Source organism: Aspergillus pseudotamarii, assembly GCF_009193445.1.
Source record: "Aspergillus pseudotamarii strain CBS 117625 unplaced genomic scaffold BDV38scaffold_11, whole genome shotgun sequence".
In the NCBI taxonomy this organism is placed as follows: domain Eukaryota; kingdom Fungi; phylum Ascomycota; class Eurotiomycetes; order Eurotiales; family Aspergillaceae; genus Aspergillus; species Aspergillus pseudotamarii.
The window spans coordinates 703,699-716,860 of record NW_022475025.1 but is presented as its reverse complement, the minus strand read 5'-3'; the positions used below and the strand labels follow the sequence as shown (position 1 = coordinate 716,860).

The window sequence follows — 13,162 nt, the reverse complement described above, 5'->3', positions numbered from 1 at the left end:
TCTCCCCGGCCGGGCAATAATCCCCCTTACACCAATTTAGGGGCCTCATCAGCACTTCAACCATTCATGGTCAAGCGGGGCACAGTAGCCAAGCATAAAAATGCATATACAGAAAAAAAAAGGTAGATCATCGCCTAGTCGGTCGGAGAATAAGCATGAAATTAAAATAGACACTGGCTGTTGAGATCCCGACGAATTAAGCTCTCCCCTTGTGGCTGAAGCTAGGGCCCAATCTTCTCGGTTACCTATTTGGGTATTCCGTTAAAGGAACTCTGAATCATGTGTGCCTTCAGATTTTTTCCCTAGTGCTCACCTAACGCCGTATAATAATCTGCATGTAGGACGGTATGCCTTGAGGAGATTTCCACAAGAGATTGGATGTTGATCATTTGACAGTGGGTGCGTTTTTGACCGCTGACACTGTCCAAGGCCGATGGGTTTACTGGTAATTGGCCTATGCGGTAGAACTCCAAGTTTCACAACGCTCCTTTTAAAGGTCCAGGGAATCTTTCATATCTTTTGAACCAAAGTGCTGCTCCTTAGCTGCTCCGACTTCGCCCCAGGTTTCAGAGATAATATGTTGTATAGTCACACCTTCATCCGGCCAAATGGACAAGCTTGGTTAGTCTTGATGAGAGAAAGTAAACTGACTTTAGAAAGGTACAACGGTAAGATGTTTGAGTCCCATCCCTGAGTTGAGCCTCAATGGCTTGCAGAGACGAAAGAAGTAAAATAAACATGAAGCTTTTTGATCGGATCCGGCAGGTGTCAAGTCTGCAGGGGCTAAACCAAATCCCGCCTAGTCCAAACCTACTAGGTAGGCTCAGTGAAGGTTAACGTCAACAAATACTATTAGGGCCTAACGCAAGGAATGGCTAGGAGACTTGAACTGTGTCAATAGAGAGTTGCATTCTCATCTCTCTTTGTTTCTTTGAGGGATTACAAGTCCCATTAGTAGACCCCTTCTCTCACAGGGGAGGTATGATCGACTGCCATAGGCAGTGGTTATGTGGCAGAGTTCAGCACTGGCGTTAGTGACGCTAGCGTTGTTCCTAGCCCCCAAGCCCTCTTAAATGTTAGCGGCCGCGTAGGCAATGACTTCCCCGGACCCTACTCCGTAGGTTAGTAGTCCCTCCGGAGGGCGGTGGGGGAGTTAGGCAGTCATGTTGCCCCATGACAATAGTAGATTCCTAAGTTCATGCTAAGAATTATTACATGACCGTTCTCATAACTCGTTTCCTGGGAGCTGAAAATCCTAGTATCCCGCGTTGCCATATCCACCTGATACAAACGCTGCAGGCCCAATGCTTCCATTTGCGTTCCCGAAGTCTAACTTCATTAGCAGTCGATCCACTCCGGCCGCCTTTCTGGGCACATAGTGACCCATGTTGGCCTCAGTACCCGTTCCATTCTGCTGGTACATTGACCAGTTTCCACGTGGGCTTTTTGACATATCAAACATTGTTCGTCCTTCTCCAGACCGGCTGTCGTCAATGTCTTTCAGCCGTGCCACAAGAACCTTGATTCCCGTCTCAACTTCGCCTCGCGCTGCACTGAGTGCTTGCCATACTTCCTTCTCCTCCCCAGCGTAATCGACTAAGGAGTCCACGACACCTTCGTCTGTCTCTAAGTCCATGTTGCGCTGAATGCTTTCGAGACGGACCACAAGTGCGATAAAATGGTCAACACTGGTAAGTAGGAACCGAAGGGCTTTGGTGAATGGTCTGTCGGTCAAGAAAAGTGCCTGGACCATGGTGAATAGGTATCGACGATGTGCGACCGTCAATGTTTCAGGATCATGCTGTGCCCTTGGCAACTGAGTGGATCGGTCCAATCCAGTTTCAGACGTTTCCTCAGAGACCATGCTGTTATAGCTGGGTTTGCTCTTTGACGACGACGAAGTTCCAGGTCGGGAGCTAGTGGACGAGGCTGGGGCACCTCCAACCCACTCCCGGAAGTGTTGCCAAGAGCCATTGATAACCTCCCCTTGAAAAAAGCTGCCTATTTCTGATAATACAAAAAGGGAAGCACTGCACGTAGCCCAGATAGGTCTCATCTGACGTGTTCGGGTGTTATCTCTTTGCCTCCCCGCTCTGAGCTTGCTCTGGCCAAACTGCGAGTTGCTCCTGGGCGGACCCAATGGGGATGGGTGAATTTTTCGCAGGAATGTGTGTTTCCAAAGGTCTCCCAAGTGTAGTTGCGCACGTCGTATACCCAGAAGATAGGAGTGAATCTTTGAATAAATTAAAACGTCAGAAGCCGAGAGAAATAAATCCAAGGGTGGGTGGACTTGTGCTGAGAGAGCTGTTGGAGATGGGAAAAGGAGGTCATCGAAAGGGATATCTGAGATGTTCGCTACATGGTCAGGCCCACCTGCTGAAGGCGTCGCCGCGACTGAGTGGCTTTTCCTTTTATCATTCATTGATAGCTGCAGGAGGCTTCTCGCAAGATCAAGCTCATCATCTACAGGGTCTTCCTCATTTTGCAAAGAATACAGCTCAGCTAAGGCTTGTGACAAAGCATTCGCAACATCTCCCTCTTTGATGGAAAGCCCTTGGAGGCCCTCGGCAAGTTTGCCTTTGGAAGCCAGATTTCCCGGTCGTCGATGTCTTTCAAGTAAACGAGCATCGGCATGCGATACAAGCGCCGACGCAAACTCGCCGCGTCTCAGCAACAAGAAGTCATGGAGGACAGCGAGAATCTCGAGGATCTTAGGGAGTGGTAGCAGTTTAGAGAGCATGCTTTGCGACAATGATAACCGAATGGAGTCTATACTATTGGATAGTTTGGCGGTCGATATCGGTGATTTCAGTTCAGCAAAGTGCTCGATATGTTCTCCGTGTAGAGTGACGGGTGTAGTTAAGAGACCCGTTGGAGAACCTGTTGTAGAGCCACTGCGCTTTGCCCTGATAAGGTTCAATGTTTTCCCAATAAATAGGATAGATGAGGCTGTGTCCGGTGAGACAAATTTTGGTTGCAAGTCTGTTCGGAGAACAAAGTTTGCCACGGCCGGGACACGATTGCCCTCGGCCATGCTATCCTCTTGAATGAAGAAGTCATCCTTGCCTAGCACGGGAAGGTTCCCATACAGTAGCCACGTCGACAGCTGTCTCATCCAAGCAGTTTCAGCCGCACTGATTAGGTGCAGCGCCATCTCCCCAATGTCTATATATCCGGTTTGTGATTCCGCCCGAAGGTAATCGATCAGTGCTGCGCCCGTGCAACTCTGGTTGTTGGCTGTCTTGTGAACAGGAAGAATAAATTGGGCAACCTCCCATAGCCATTCGAGCCGTCGGGTCCAGGGGGAGAATTCGCCGACTATCGTTGACAACGGCACAATCCCGTAACCACCAACATACCCGCTATCTTCCACCAAAATCGATTTTTCTACTTCGAGTACCTTTCGTTGAAAATTCCCCAGGTGCCGTGTACTAATTGCAGTTGAGGCAGCTCGACATATGACAGAAGGATGTGAGGAAGAGATCAGAGCTGTATGAGCTCGTAGTTTAGCGTGGAGTCGACTCAGACGGGCAAGGGAGGCGAGGAGGGCTTTCTCCGGAGGTGACAGGAGAGGAAACGCATCCTCAGAGACCGTGTCTTCTTCGGCATGGGCTTGGAAAAGTGGTGACGGTTGGCCGGAGAGGGAGAGAAGGATTTCGTGGAGCATTCTGTTTGGAGCTCTCTACACGAACCGTTAAGATATGTGCGTTATAAAGGAGCTAAAACTATCTTGCAAGACCAACCCACCTTAAAGCGCTGTCTTTGTCTGCGCTGGACCTTTTACGCTGCCAGTATAAAAGTCCGCGTCCAAGAAGCTCGTACCGACACATGTACGGTGGCCGACACTCAATAGCTGCTAAGGGTGCTGCTGCCTTTGTTCAGCTCGATATTGCGGCGCGTCGCGTGGATGCGGAGTTGAAGAGTATCTCCGTAGGTATGTAATTGATGGAGGGAAGCAGGATTTGTCCTAGAGGGTGAGGGCTATGGTTAGAGCTCAGTATTAGCTATTCTAAGCTTCAGATACCTCCAGAGTTTACCCATTGTACCCGTCATTATTATTTCCGTCACCGCCCTCAATTGAGCTCTCATACTCGGTGTATTTCGTGGTTCATTGGCAATTTGGCGGTCATCTTCCGCTCGCGGGGCAACGACCAATCACCGCGCTCTACTGCTGAGTCAGCCACCGACAGCTTGTCCCTCTTACGTCGCTACTGGAGGAGACGTTTCCATCGTAACAACGTTGTCTCTTTTCCCCATCTTTCTCTGTCGTTCTGTCCGTTTGCTTTTCAGTCTCGCATCTCAACGTTTTATTTCATATCCCTCCATCTCTGTTCGGAGGCTTCTGTACAATATCCTAGAGTGAGAACAATCACCGCCACCTTCCCGGTACTTTGACCGCTACCCCTCCTAAGCCCGTGCCGGGAGCTGTAGACTCGAGTCAATCACTGTTGGAAAGTCTTGCTTGAAGGCAAGGCTTTCGTCTTACAGATCGCCACAATTACCTCCGAAATTCCCGTTCGCGACGCTGCGAAGCTGGGAAAGCGAAGAGCGTCTGCCGACAAGTCCCCAACTCGACCGGAAAAGAAGGTCATGACGGTATGCCTCAGGATCAGCCATCCATTCCTAAAATTTCTTCTAGCCCGCTGACAAGTTCTAGGACGTCGAGATGAAGGTCGACAACCCACAGGAAACTGTGGAGAAGATTAAGCAGGGAGAGATCGATGAATCTTTATACAGTCGACAGCTGTGAGTGCCCCTAGTATCCAGCTTCATATCTCAGCACGGAAATATATACTGACTATTCTCTTCTTTACCTGCAGGTATGTGCTTGGACATGAGGCTATGAAGCGCATGGGTACATCGAATGTCCTTGTTGTCGGACTGAAGGGCCTTGGTGTTGAGATCGGTATGTAACGATGGTGGCCGCATGCAGTACAGTCGACTCTAACAACTATCAGCTAAGAACATTGCTCTTGCCGGTGTAAAGTCTCTCACTTTATACGATCCCGCGCCCGTTGCTATCTCAGACCTTTCCTCCCAGTTCTTCCTTCAAGCCCAAGATGTCGGCAAGCCGCGTGCCGACGTGACGGCCCCTAAGGTTGCCGAACTCAACTCATATGTTCCCGTCACGGTCCACGAAGGTGGCAACCTCGTAGATAACCTGGAGCAACTGAAGCGCTATCAGGCAGTGGTTCTTACCCTCACACCCCTGAAGGATCAACTTGCTATTGCAGACTTCTGCCACAAGAATGGCATCTACCTCACCATTGCCGACACCTTCGGTCTTTTCGGTTACCTCTTTAACGACTTTGGAAAGAACTTCACCATTGGTGATGCTACAGGTGAAGAACCTGTGAGCGGCATTGTGGCCGGCATTGATGAGGATGGCCTAGTGTCCGCTCTTGACGAGAGCCGACACGGTTTAGAAGATGGAGACTATGTGACATTCACTGAGGTGAAGGGCATGGATGGTCTGAATAACTCTGCCCCTCGCAAAGTTACTGTTAAGGGTCCTTACACGTTCCATATTGGTGATGTCTCTGGCCTGGGGACGTACCAGTCTGGCGGTATCTTTGCACAGGTCAAGATGCCCAAGTTTGTCGACTACCAGCCCTTGGAGGAGCAACTCAAACAGCCTGAGCTTATGATTTCGGATTTCGCCAAGTTCGACCGACCGCAACAGCTACACATCGGTGTCCAGGCACTTCACAAATTTGCCGAGGGCCATGACGGCCAGCTTCCTCGCCCTCACAACGAGAGTGATGCCCGGGAAGTCCTCAAGATCTCTAACGACCTCGCCTCAAACCAGGAAGACAAGGTTGAATTGGACGAGAAGCTCATTAAGGAGCTTAGTTACCAAGCACGCGGTGATCTCAGCCCTTTGGCCGCGTTCTTTGGTGGTGTTGCAGCGCAGGAGGTCCTTAAAGCTGTCTCAGGAAAGTTTAGCCCAGTTAAGCAATGGCTTTACCTAGACTCGCTCGAGTCGCTTCCGACTTCCACTACCCGGTCTGAAGAGAGCTGCAAACCACTTGGAACCCGGTATGATGGCCAAATTGCTGTTTTTGGTAAAGAGTTCCAGGACAAAATCGCCAACACTACCCAGTTCCTTGTTGGCGCAGGCGCAATTGGATGTGAGACCCTCAAGAACTGGGCCATGATGGGTTTGGGAACTGGTCCTAAAGGCAAAATTTATGTTACCGATATGGACCAGATCGAGAAGAGCAACCTCAACCGTCAGTTCCTATTCCGCAGTAAGGATGTTGGCAAGCTTAAGAGTGAGTGTGCCTCAGCCGCTGTCCAGGCCATGAACCCCGAGCTAGAGGGCAAGATTGTCGCATTGCGTGACCGTGTCGGGCAAGACACTGAGCATATCTTCAATGAGGAATTTTGGGAAAGATTGGACGGGGTTACCAACGCGCTGGATAACGTTGATGCCAGAACATACGTTGATCGTCGTTGTGTCTTCTTCCGCAAGCCTCTCCTCGAGAGTGGCACTCTTGGCACCAAGGGCAACACCCAAGTTATCCTTCCACATATCACTGAGTCCTACTCCAGCTCCCAGGATCCTCCCGAGAAGTCCTTCCCCATGTGCACTCTGAAGAGTTTCCCCAACCGGATTGAGCACACCATTGCCTGGGCCAGGGATCTTTTCCAGACCTACTTTGTTGGACCCCCTGAGGCTGTCAACATGTATCTCTCACAGCCAAACTACATTGAGCAGACGCTCAAACAGGCTGGCAATGAGAAGCAGACTCTGGAGCAACTGCACGATTTCTTGGTGGCCAACAAGCCATTGACTTTTGACGATTGCATAGCCTGGGCTCGCCATCAATTTGAAGGACAGTACAACAATGCAATTCAGCAGTTACTGTACAACTTCCCTCGGGATTCCAAGACCTCTTCTGGACAGCCTTTTTGGTCCGGCCCCAAACGTGCTCCAACACCTTTGAAGTTCGATAGCTCCAACCCCACTCACCTCGGGTTCATCGTCGCCGGAGCGAACCTCCACGCTTTCAACTATGGAATCAAAAACCCCGGAGCAGACAAGGAATACTACCGCAAGGTTGTCGACAATATGATTATTCCAGAATTCTCTCCCAAGTCTGGCGTGAAGATCCAGGCCGATGAGAATGAGGCCGACCCGAACGCTGGAAACGCGGGCTCATCTTTTGATGATAACGAGGATATCCGACGCCTTGTTGACTCGCTGCCATCGCCGAAGTCGCTTGCTGGATTCCGCTTGAACCCAGTTGAGTTTGAGAAGGATGATGATACCAACCACCATATTGACTTCATTACGGCGGCTAGCAACCTCCGTGCCGACAACTATGAAATTCCTCAGGCTGACCGCCATAAGACTAAATTCATAGCTGGCAAGATCATTCCTGCTATTGCGACGACCACCGCGCTGGTTACTGGACTGGTGGCCCTAGAGTTCTACAAGATTATCGACGGCAAGGATGACATTGAACAGTATAAGAACGGCTTTGTGAATCTTGCACTTCCATTCTTCGGTTTCAGTGAACCCATTCCTAGCCCCAAGGGCAAATACCAGGGCAAGGAGGGCGAAGTGACAATTGATCAACTCTGGGATCGCTTCGAGGTGGATGATATTCCTTTGCAGGACTTCCTCAAGCACTTCTCTGACAAGGGCTTGGAAATCAGCATGGTCAGCTCAGGAGTGAGCTTGCTGTATGCCAGTTTCTATCCCCCCTCGAAGGTGAAGGACCGCCTCCCATTGACGTACGTATTCTCTTAACCCCGACTGCTCTACTGGATTGATTAACTAACGTTGGTATATAGGATGAGCAAGTTGGTGGAGCATATCAGCAAGAAGCCCGTTCCGGAGCATCAAAAGAACATCATTTTTGAAGTTACGGCTGAGGATACGACTGAGGAGGATGTCGAGATCCCTTATGTGATGGTGAAGCTGAGGAAGTAATGTGTCGGACCTACATAAACCCTGAACGCTAGAATATGGTACCTCAACTTTATAAACAATGATATATGACTTTTCCCTTCTTCAAGATGGTATACGTTCGCCATCGTGCTTTTGCGGGGTAAACTAGTTTTGATAAACATATAGGAAATGCGAAAAAAAAAAAAAATTTGAAAATGAAAAAAAGAAAGAAAGAAAGAAAGAAAGAAAGGAAAAGGAAAAATCTGGAGGATACTCCGTCATCGATTGTTATCTATGTTGAACCGTTCGATTAATCAACCATCTCCTAATGAACATGTAAGCTCCAAATCTCGGAATCTAGACCGAGCCGAGTGCTTTGTCAGGTGTTATGTGATTCCGCCGTAAGCAGCGAGCCTACTAGTAACGTCATAGGCTGTCCCCGCCATTGGTTCTCCAGCAATATAGCTCTGGTCCTCGATGGCTACTTAATTCTTGAAAACGCTACACCTCCTTTCAAATATTACCCCTCCCCCTCCCATGTCTCGTATTTTCTCTGCACTGTGTCGGACCCAACAGATCTCGCAGTTTATCACCCAACCCAAAATCATCACATCCTACAGAAGCTCCGTCGGCCCCGCACAGCTCCTCCTTTCTTCAACGCGCAGGATGGCGGTAAGCTTATACCAATTGCTCATGAATTAGCCTCTAGCTTCTTACTGAGATTATGGCCATAGACTAGTAATGCCGATAAGATTACCGACTGGGTCAGTCGCAATGACAAATCGGGCGAGTTCAAACGCCAGACTTCCGTCTTTCGCAATTGGATCTCCAGAGAGCCAGGCGCAGAATTCCCCCCGGAAAAGGACCGTTACCATCTCTATGTCTCCTATGCTTGCCCATGGGGTGAGTGATATATTCTTCTATTTTTGCGTTCTCGATTAGATTTTCAATCGCTAACACCGTCTGTAGCTCATCGCACATTGATCACCCGGAAGCTCAAGGGTCTGGAAGATTTTATCTCCTTCACATCTGTGCACTGGCACCTGGGCGACAAAGGTCCGGAATCTCCAAACCTAATACACAAAGAACGAGTGAGCTAACCAGCGATTCCAGGTTGGCGCTTCGTAACCTCAGACGAAAAGCTCCCCGGAGAAAACACAACCCCAGACCCATTACACTCTGATGTCACCCACCTCCGGGACATCTACTTCGCCAACGACCCAGACTACACAGGCCGATTCACCGTCCCAGTGTTATACGACAAGAAGACACAACGTATCGTAAGCAACGAGGTAACGTCAACTTGCCCAGCTCTCCAGACAACCTCGTACTAACCTAGAACCCCCATTCCAGAGCGCCGAGATAATCCGCATGCTCTACTATGAATTCGACGACCTCCTCCCCTCGAACTCTTCTCAAAAGCTTCTTGACCTCTATCCGACCAACCTCCACAGCCAGATCGACACCTCAAACGAGTGGATCTACAACGATGTCAACAACGGCGTTTACAAGTCCGGTTTCGCAACCACCCAAGAAGCCTACCAAAAGAACGTGACGACGCTCTTCTCCTCCCTCGACAAGATCGAAGCCCACCTCCAGAGCAACGCCTCGCCGTACTTCTTCGGTTCGGCGCTCACCGAAGCGGATATCAGGCTTTTCACGACGATCGTCCGATTTGACCCTGTGTATGTGCAGCATTTCAAGTGCAATATCCGTGATATCAGATCCGGGTATCCTGCTATTCATCGCTGGTTGAGGAATTTGTATTGGGACATTCCGGCGTTCCGGGAGACCACAGAGTTTGAGCATATCAAGTTTCATTATACAAAGAGTCATACGCAGATCAATCAGTTCGCGATTACGCCTGTTGGGCCGGTGCCGGATATTTTGCCAAGGGGTGAGGAGGTTAGGGCTACTGCTGCTGCTGTGAAGAAGTAGCGCGAATATTGGAATGGATTCATTTCTGTGTGATATATCAATGGCTAATGTTTGAGTGCCCGAAGAGCTGTAAATGAGAATGATTATGCTTTTATTTCAGTGAATATATGTTCTAATGTCACAGCAGTAAAAAGTATGGACCGAAAACCCTTCGCAGGTCTAAATATATGTGAATATAGAGTTGGCCGCCCATACTTGGACAGTCGGGGAATCCAATAGGTATACAAATGAAAAAAAAAAGTGACGATATGGGCAGAACTCCGTAAATATGCTTTGTGGCACGACGCCGTGCCATGCTAGTGAGGTCAATTATGCAGCCCGGCCGAGATGCTATGTGATATAACACGGATGTAGATCTCACGATGCCGGAAACGGAACGAGAAACAGTAAAGTCGTTCGAAGACTATGCAAAACTAGGTAAAGTAAAGGCCTCCCCGCTATCGGAGAAAAGCAGTAAGCCAAAGGTGGAGATCATATGATATGTCCATCCAGAAGCGAGAGGGGTACCGTGTAGTGAATGGCTTGAAAGGGTATCTTGACAAATATTCTAAATATCAATGGAAATAAGCTGGAAGATCGAGAAAGCAGCCGGAATGAGCAGACCCTGGGCATAAGTCTGAGCCTTTATTGATCCCTGGGCTGGGCCCAGGCCGTAAAGTTTGTTCTTTGCTTTACCTCAGACCAAGCATTCGTTTCGAGTTTTCATACACGACGTAGCTGATGGACACGGCAGGAGCAACTTTCATAAGGTTTGGAGTGATTCCTTTGTAGAGACCGCGGAGGCCTTCGGTCTGAATGGTTTTGCGAGCGACGTCGCCAATGCTACTATAGGTTGCGGGGTGGAGAATGGTACCCTGGGCCTGTAGTCGTGTTCGGAGGACGTTCAGTGGATAAACAACGGAAGCGCTGAATCCTCCGCTTATCGCGCCGATGGCTCCCGTGGTAAAATTGTTCAATGGGACGTCATCCTCATGGCAGTGATGGAGGCGAGCTTTCCGTGCGAGTAATCCGCGCTTTAGGTACTCGAAAGTCGTCAAGTCAATTGCGGCATATGGAAACATGCCAACAAGACCAAGAGGCAAGCCGCGAAAGAAGCCGAGTATACCATGCTTGTTCAAAACCTTTCGGGCAGTGGCTGCGATGAGTTTGTTGCCTTTCAGACCACCTTCCACTGTCTCACATTGCATCCGACTGTCAAGCTCCATTAGCTTGGATGAACATGCGCGAAAGCTAGATGCATTAGGCAACTTACAATTTCAAAGTGTCAAGAGGATAGACGAAACATCTGGCACTTCGTTAGATGATGATTCCATGCATAGAAGATAGTATAACATACTGAGCCACCATTCCACCACACCCTCCAGACAGGAACTGCGACGTCGGTGCAAGTTGTCTAGGGTCGTTATGACCTTCAAGACGAGCGAACGCGCGTTTAGCAGACTGTGACATATTAGTGCCCCGATAGAAACCCGCTTAAACAGCTTAATAAGCTAACCTCATATGCTCCAAATTTAATGGCTGATTCAGGCATGACCTTCAACACATTCAACCCATTACCTGTGACGATTAGATTGGGTCTGCGTTTCGAACTTCAGTCGACGAACCTGCAAATAAGCTCCGTATGCCTCCAGCACGCCACAATTCCTTGACAGCATCGGCAAGGGATTTTGATGCATTCCCTGCCGCCCGCAGCGGAGCACCATCCTTCGCCGCACAGACAGCTGCTGATTTCGCACCGGTCTGGGCAATGAGATAGACTTTAAGTCTATCAAGAGGCGCCGTTGCTGTCCTTGATACGGCACCTGCAATCCCGCCGGCAATGAAATAACCTAATTGAGGAGTGTTCTCTGTCAACTTTCGTTCATAATATCGGAAGGACATCCACATGGCGACAGTCCTGGGTACAGGCAGCCACTCCAATTCGGAGTCACCGTCTAAGGATACAGAATCATTCTCAAGCGCAACCCCAAAGTTGAGTGCCCCGCCGACTTCCGCATAAGCTGACGGGATGAGGGCTGCCAATGCGTGAACTGGGAGAATATGGTACAAAAGGTTCTTTATGGCCAAGATATAACGCTTAGGAAACGAGTGGTCTGTACCTAAACCCTGTAGATCATTGATGTGGACATCTCCTTCCGGGTTTAGATTTCCCGTGGCCGTGTAATATGACAAGACAGCGCGTAAGTTGGAGTAGGCAGGCAGGAAGAGAAGGAAATCCCTATATATCACCGGGATTAGCCATAGCCAGGGTCCATTTGACCGATGAAGCACGCACCTCCACTCCGGATAAGTAATGACACCATCGCTGTTCGTGTCCACGTCCGCAAAGAATGCGTCCAGTTTAGCGCTGGATACCGTCACGTCGGCGCTGGAAAAAGCGGCTTTGAGTTCGTTCTTGTCGATTTCACCGTTATGATTACGATCGATGGTCTGGAAAAGCTGCCATAACCCTTGCTCGGTATGATCGACAAAGGTCCGAAATTCTGATGATCATTAGGTCGGTAAAGAGACTGGCGTCCAGCCAGTTGCGACGGGAAGACAAGTCATGATCCACTGCGTGTGATCTTACCGGAGTAGTCAATATACCCGTCACCATTGGTGTCAACCGATTTCAAGACATTCTGAAGCATGCTATCCGCATTTTTGAGGGCTGTGGGGGTAACAGACCAAGAGCAGGCGGGTCAGTCAGCTGCGCAGCAAGCACGAGACAAAATCATGGCGGATGATATGCTCACGGTGATCAATCTTTTTCAGCCCCTTTTTCAAACCATTGAGATCAAGACGGCCGTCCTTTCGGACACCTAAGCTCTGCCAGAGTTTTGCGACTCTTTCGTCACGTTCATCTTTGGATTCGCCGGGTGCCATTTTTCGGTTGTAAATTTATCATCGGCTATCGGACATTATTTTCAAGGAGGGGTCACGGGATTGAGAGCGGAGGTGTCCCTGTCAAAACAGGGTGGTAGTATAGTAGGCTGCAATAATAGCTTGTGCATCGAATCTGTGGAGCTGGTTTATAAAGAGAGGAGAGGTTCCGCATACATTGGTATGTCTGATGGGGCTCCGGCTAGCCGTGAGAAATCAACCCGCGATGATTTGCTTCTCTTACGACATACGCCGGAATAAACCTCGACTCCGGTCCGGACTCACGGGACTGGAGGGCCCAGTCCAACTATACCCCTTTAGGAAATTCATTAGGTCACCTGCTCAGACGTCTCGATGTGGATGATATCAGTCTACATATGCGATATTTTGATGACCTAAGGAAACAAGCGAATTAGGTAGCTCTAGAGCGCGGTTTCTTGTCTATAGTGTTTCTTTGGGCCG

At 49.4% G+C, this 13,162-nt stretch overlaps 4 protein-coding genes across 4 annotated transcripts; 2 read left to right on the top strand and 2 right to left on the bottom strand.

Annotated features, from left to right (window-relative positions):
• Positions 1-767: 767 nt before the first annotated feature.
• On the bottom strand, positions 768-4,241 carry BDV38DRAFT_240136 (putative gamma-tubulin complex component GCP4). Its single transcript, XM_032053856.1, has 3 exons — positions 4,038-4,241; positions 3,748-3,981; positions 768-3,682 (listed from the first exon to the last, which is right to left on the bottom strand). Exon 3 carries the CDS (start codon positions 3,665-3,667, stop codon positions 1,256-1,258), a length of 2,412 nt encoding a protein of 803 aa, XP_031916723.1. The 5' UTR covers positions 3,668-3,682; positions 3,748-3,981; positions 4,038-4,241; the 3' UTR covers positions 768-1,255.
• On the top strand, positions 4,242-8,102 carry ubaA (E1 ubiquitin-activating protein ubaA). The gene is made up of 5 exons (XM_032053855.1): positions 4,242-4,596; positions 4,658-4,746; positions 4,821-4,906; positions 4,959-7,743; positions 7,804-8,102. The coding sequence occupies exons 1-5, from the start codon at positions 4,591-4,593 to the stop codon at positions 7,940-7,942; spliced, it is 3,105 nt and encodes a 1,034-aa protein (XP_031916722.1). The 5' UTR covers positions 4,242-4,590; the 3' UTR covers positions 7,943-8,102.
• Positions 8,103-8,437: 335 nt separating this feature from the next.
• BDV38DRAFT_280148 (glutathione S-transferase family protein) lies at positions 8,438-9,838 on the top strand (the record flags this gene model as incomplete). Its single annotated transcript, XM_032059224.1, has 5 exons — positions 8,438-8,572; positions 8,635-8,803; positions 8,870-8,956; positions 9,014-9,180; positions 9,254-9,838. The coding sequence occupies 5 exons, from the start codon at positions 8,438-8,440 to the stop codon at positions 9,836-9,838; spliced, it is 1,143 nt and encodes a 380-aa protein (XP_031916721.1).
• Positions 9,839-10,509: 671 nt separating this feature from the next.
• BDV38DRAFT_269176 (calcium-binding mitochondrial carrier protein) lies at positions 10,510-12,703 on the bottom strand (the record flags this gene model as incomplete). The annotated part of the gene is made up of 7 exons (XM_032056915.1): positions 10,510-11,029; positions 11,091-11,123; positions 11,175-11,278; positions 11,334-11,395; positions 11,443-12,056; positions 12,114-12,321; positions 12,574-12,703. The coding sequence occupies 7 exons, from the start codon at positions 12,701-12,703 to the stop codon at positions 10,510-10,512; spliced, it is 1,671 nt and encodes a 556-aa protein (XP_031916720.1).
• Between the last annotated feature and the right edge of the window lie 459 nt (positions 12,704-13,162).

What these genes read in the sequence shown, in the direction of transcription:
- ubaA (XM_032053855.1), top strand. An exon ending in GGGCCTTGGTGTTGAGATCG is followed by an intron (nt 4,907 to 4,958) that starts GTATGTAACGAT and finishes AACAACTATCAG; the next exon opens with CTAAGAACATTGCTCTTGCC. An exon ending in AAGGACCGCCTCCCATTGAC is followed by an intron (nt 7,744 to 7,803) that starts GTACGTATTCTC and finishes GTTGGTATATAG; the next exon opens with GATGAGCAAGTTGGTGGAGC.
- BDV38DRAFT_240136 (XM_032053856.1), bottom strand. Translation starts at nt 3,667, where the DNA reads ATGCTCCACGAAATCCTTCTCTCCCTCTCCGGCCAACCGTCACCACTT.